Consider the following 2,961-nt stretch of genomic DNA (forward strand, 5'->3'; position numbering starts at 1 on the left):
TCTGTTGCAAGATCACAAGTATAGATACTACTTCGAAAGGCCCAGTGGTGTATTTTGAAACTACATAGGGAAGGATGACCTCCAAATCAATGCCATCAAGTGGCAGATAACAATTATAGATTCTACCCAGGCCCAGTGATTTATTTAGTCTATTTGTTACAAATCTAAAGAGTTAAAATTCATGTGCGGTTATGTAAATGCAATGTAAGAATGTTCTCAATTTCATCTGTATTTCATGTATCACCATGTTAAACAATTTAGCTGTTTTCTAGACTAGATGAGAAATATTTTTGTATAAGCATTCTTTATAGCTGGTCACATTGAGCTTTTGAATTCTAGTGAAAGACAAAAAGTACAATAGTGATAGAAAACAATGACTCTTTAGTGTAGGTACTGAAAAACAAGCTATTTTGATTAGCTAGCACTAAATCCTCTATATGCAGGGTATACAGTATATAAGGGCCCTCTCCATCAAGTGTATTAGCAGTTAAACTTGTGTACTCAAACTGGTACATTATGGGCAAGGTAAGAAAGTGTTATCATACTTAAATTGACAAATTACTGAACAACAAATTTGGATATTTGAAAAATGTGTACTTTATAATCATTAACGTATTTTATATTAATTTACAGATTATTTTCTACGAGGACAGGAACTTCCAAGGTCGCTCTTATGAGTGTCACTCAGAATGCCCAGATTTATCTTCATACTTTAGACGTTGTAACTCTATCCGTGTAGAAAGTGGTAACTGGATCTTGTATGAGCACCCCAACTTTAGAGGACACCAGTACTTCCTTCATAGAGGAGAGTATCCTGACTTTCAAAAATGGATGGGTTATAATGACTCCATCAGGTCTTGTCGCATAAGCCCTCAGGTCAGTTACCAAACTTTTTAAATTAAATTTTGTTACATGATTTTCAATCAATATGTTTAATAAGAATAATTAATCCATTTATCCATCCATACTACATTGGTTATCCCGTACTCACAAAGTATTACCTATTACCACAGTTAGATTTCATCCAGTCTCTGCGAAATGATACAGATATCTTTGTTCAGCTACTCTATCTTTGTCCAAGAGAATTTAGCTAACATGAAAGTACTTGTATACAATAGTAATAGTTAATCTTTATTTACCTAGCTCCTTCATATTCCGTAGGAGGCAGTGTTAGACTTAAGGACACCCAACTTATAGACAACCCCTATTTACCAACGTACCTCTCTGTTCACTGATACCTCTTGTGAAGTTCTCTGCATGCAGCTAATTTATTGTACTTTAGTCCCAGGCTGCAATAGTCCCCTGTAAGGTGTCTGCAATGAAGCTTTATGGTTTATGTTTCACTAAACACAGTTTGCCTGTGTAGTGTGCAGGGTGTGCCTGATTCAGGATTTCTACGTTTTTATTAATCTGGTGTTCCCTGCACTGCCCTGACAGAGGACACCAACTTTTATTGGTGCACCTTTAACATAGGGCTTGTAACACAATTCTGTTGGACTTTGCATGCTAAATCTGAGCACCGGAATGCCCCCTAATTTGTGTCCCATGAAGACTAGTGCAGCTGCACCGCAAAAGGGTTACATGAAGCACCATTGTGGTGCAGGCACTTCTTAAATACCTATCAAAGCAATTTGCACCTAAAAGGACGTGCAAAGTCTGACAGAGAACTGGCGTGAGGGCCTTAGTAAATGTGCCCCATTGTGGACTTAACACAGGGACTATCGGTGGAGAAACAATAAAAGATAACACAGAAATAAATAGTAATTCTTTAATAGGTTGCTATTGTGGGATAGCCACATCAAGACAGAATATATCATCAGTAGTAAAGATAAAAAAGCAGCTACTAAAGTTGATATATAATAACATTGTTTCTTTTGCCATCCCCATTTGAAAGATTGGAATTTTCCTTACAGATTATGGCCCCTATAATTCAAGTTGATATGTTAAATTAGTAGTTAATATATTAAAAGAAATAGTTACCGTATATACTCGAGTATAAGCCGACCTAAGTATAAGCGGAGGCCCTTAATTTTACCACAAGAACCTGGTAAAATCTGTATTTTTTTTAACTCAAGTATAAGCCGAGTTTGGGTTTTCAGCAAATTTTTTTGTGCTGAAAACTAGGCTTATACTCGAGTATACATGGTACTTTACAGTCGTTGATACAATCTGAAAAAGAATATCATGTCGAAGATAAATAAAGGCTCCCAACAATCGTCAAGGTTTCTTGCACTGAATGGTAACATTTTACAGCATAATGTAAGCCATTGTGAATGCTACTAAGATGAATAAAATGCTATGCAATATTTTTAGATCATAATAATGCAGTTATTTGTACTTATGTGTTTAACAGCACCAGGGTTCCTTCAGAATCACAATCTATGAGAAAGAAGATTTCCGAGGTCAGAAATTAGACTTCGATGAGGATTGCCCTCATATCCATGAGAGATTCCACTTCAATGAAATTTACTCTTGCCAAATTCATGAAGGTTTTTGGATGTTCTATGAGGAGCCCAACTACAGGGGACGTCAGTATTACCTGAGACCTGGAGAGTATAGGAGATACAGCGACTGGGGAGCTTCCAATCCAAGAATTGGTTCCATTAGGCGTGTCCAGCATTTATACTAACATCAATAATTAAAAACACTCATAATTTTAATTAAAAAATATTTAAAATGTTTATTTTCTAAAACTCTATACTACAAGCTCAACACAAAAAGTCGGGTCACAGGAAATACCTAATAATCAACCAAACATTAACCAGCAAATTTAAACACCAAAAAGAAAGAAAAGGTGTGTATATATAAAAAAAAGCTGAATGTATGTATGTAAGATGGATAGGGATACAGAGATAGGGGAAGATTTATCAGAAATGCCAATGGAAACCAATCAGAGATCAGCTTTAATTTTATAAACAACTGTGTAAAAATGAAATTTGAGCTCTGATTGGTTGCAGTTCT

The 2,961-nt window shown here is 35.6% G+C and overlaps 1 protein-coding gene across 1 annotated transcript; it reads left to right on the plus strand.

Annotated features, from left to right (window-relative positions):
* The first annotated feature begins 387 nt into the window (after positions 1 to 387).
* LOC140075317 (gamma-crystallin-3-like) lies at positions 388 to 2,681 on the plus strand. Its single transcript, XM_072121027.1, has 3 exons — positions 388 to 525; positions 634 to 876; positions 2,354 to 2,681. Exons 1-3 carry the CDS (start codon positions 517 to 519, stop codon positions 2,627 to 2,629), a joined length of 528 nt encoding a protein of 175 aa, XP_071977128.1. The 5' UTR covers positions 388 to 516; the 3' UTR covers positions 2,630 to 2,681.
* The last annotated feature ends 280 nt before the right edge of the window (positions 2,682 to 2,961 follow it).

This window comes from Engystomops pustulosus, chromosome 8 (genome assembly GCF_040894005.1).
Source record: "Engystomops pustulosus chromosome 8, aEngPut4.maternal, whole genome shotgun sequence".
NCBI lineage: Eukaryota > Metazoa > Chordata > Amphibia > Anura > Leptodactylidae > Engystomops > Engystomops pustulosus.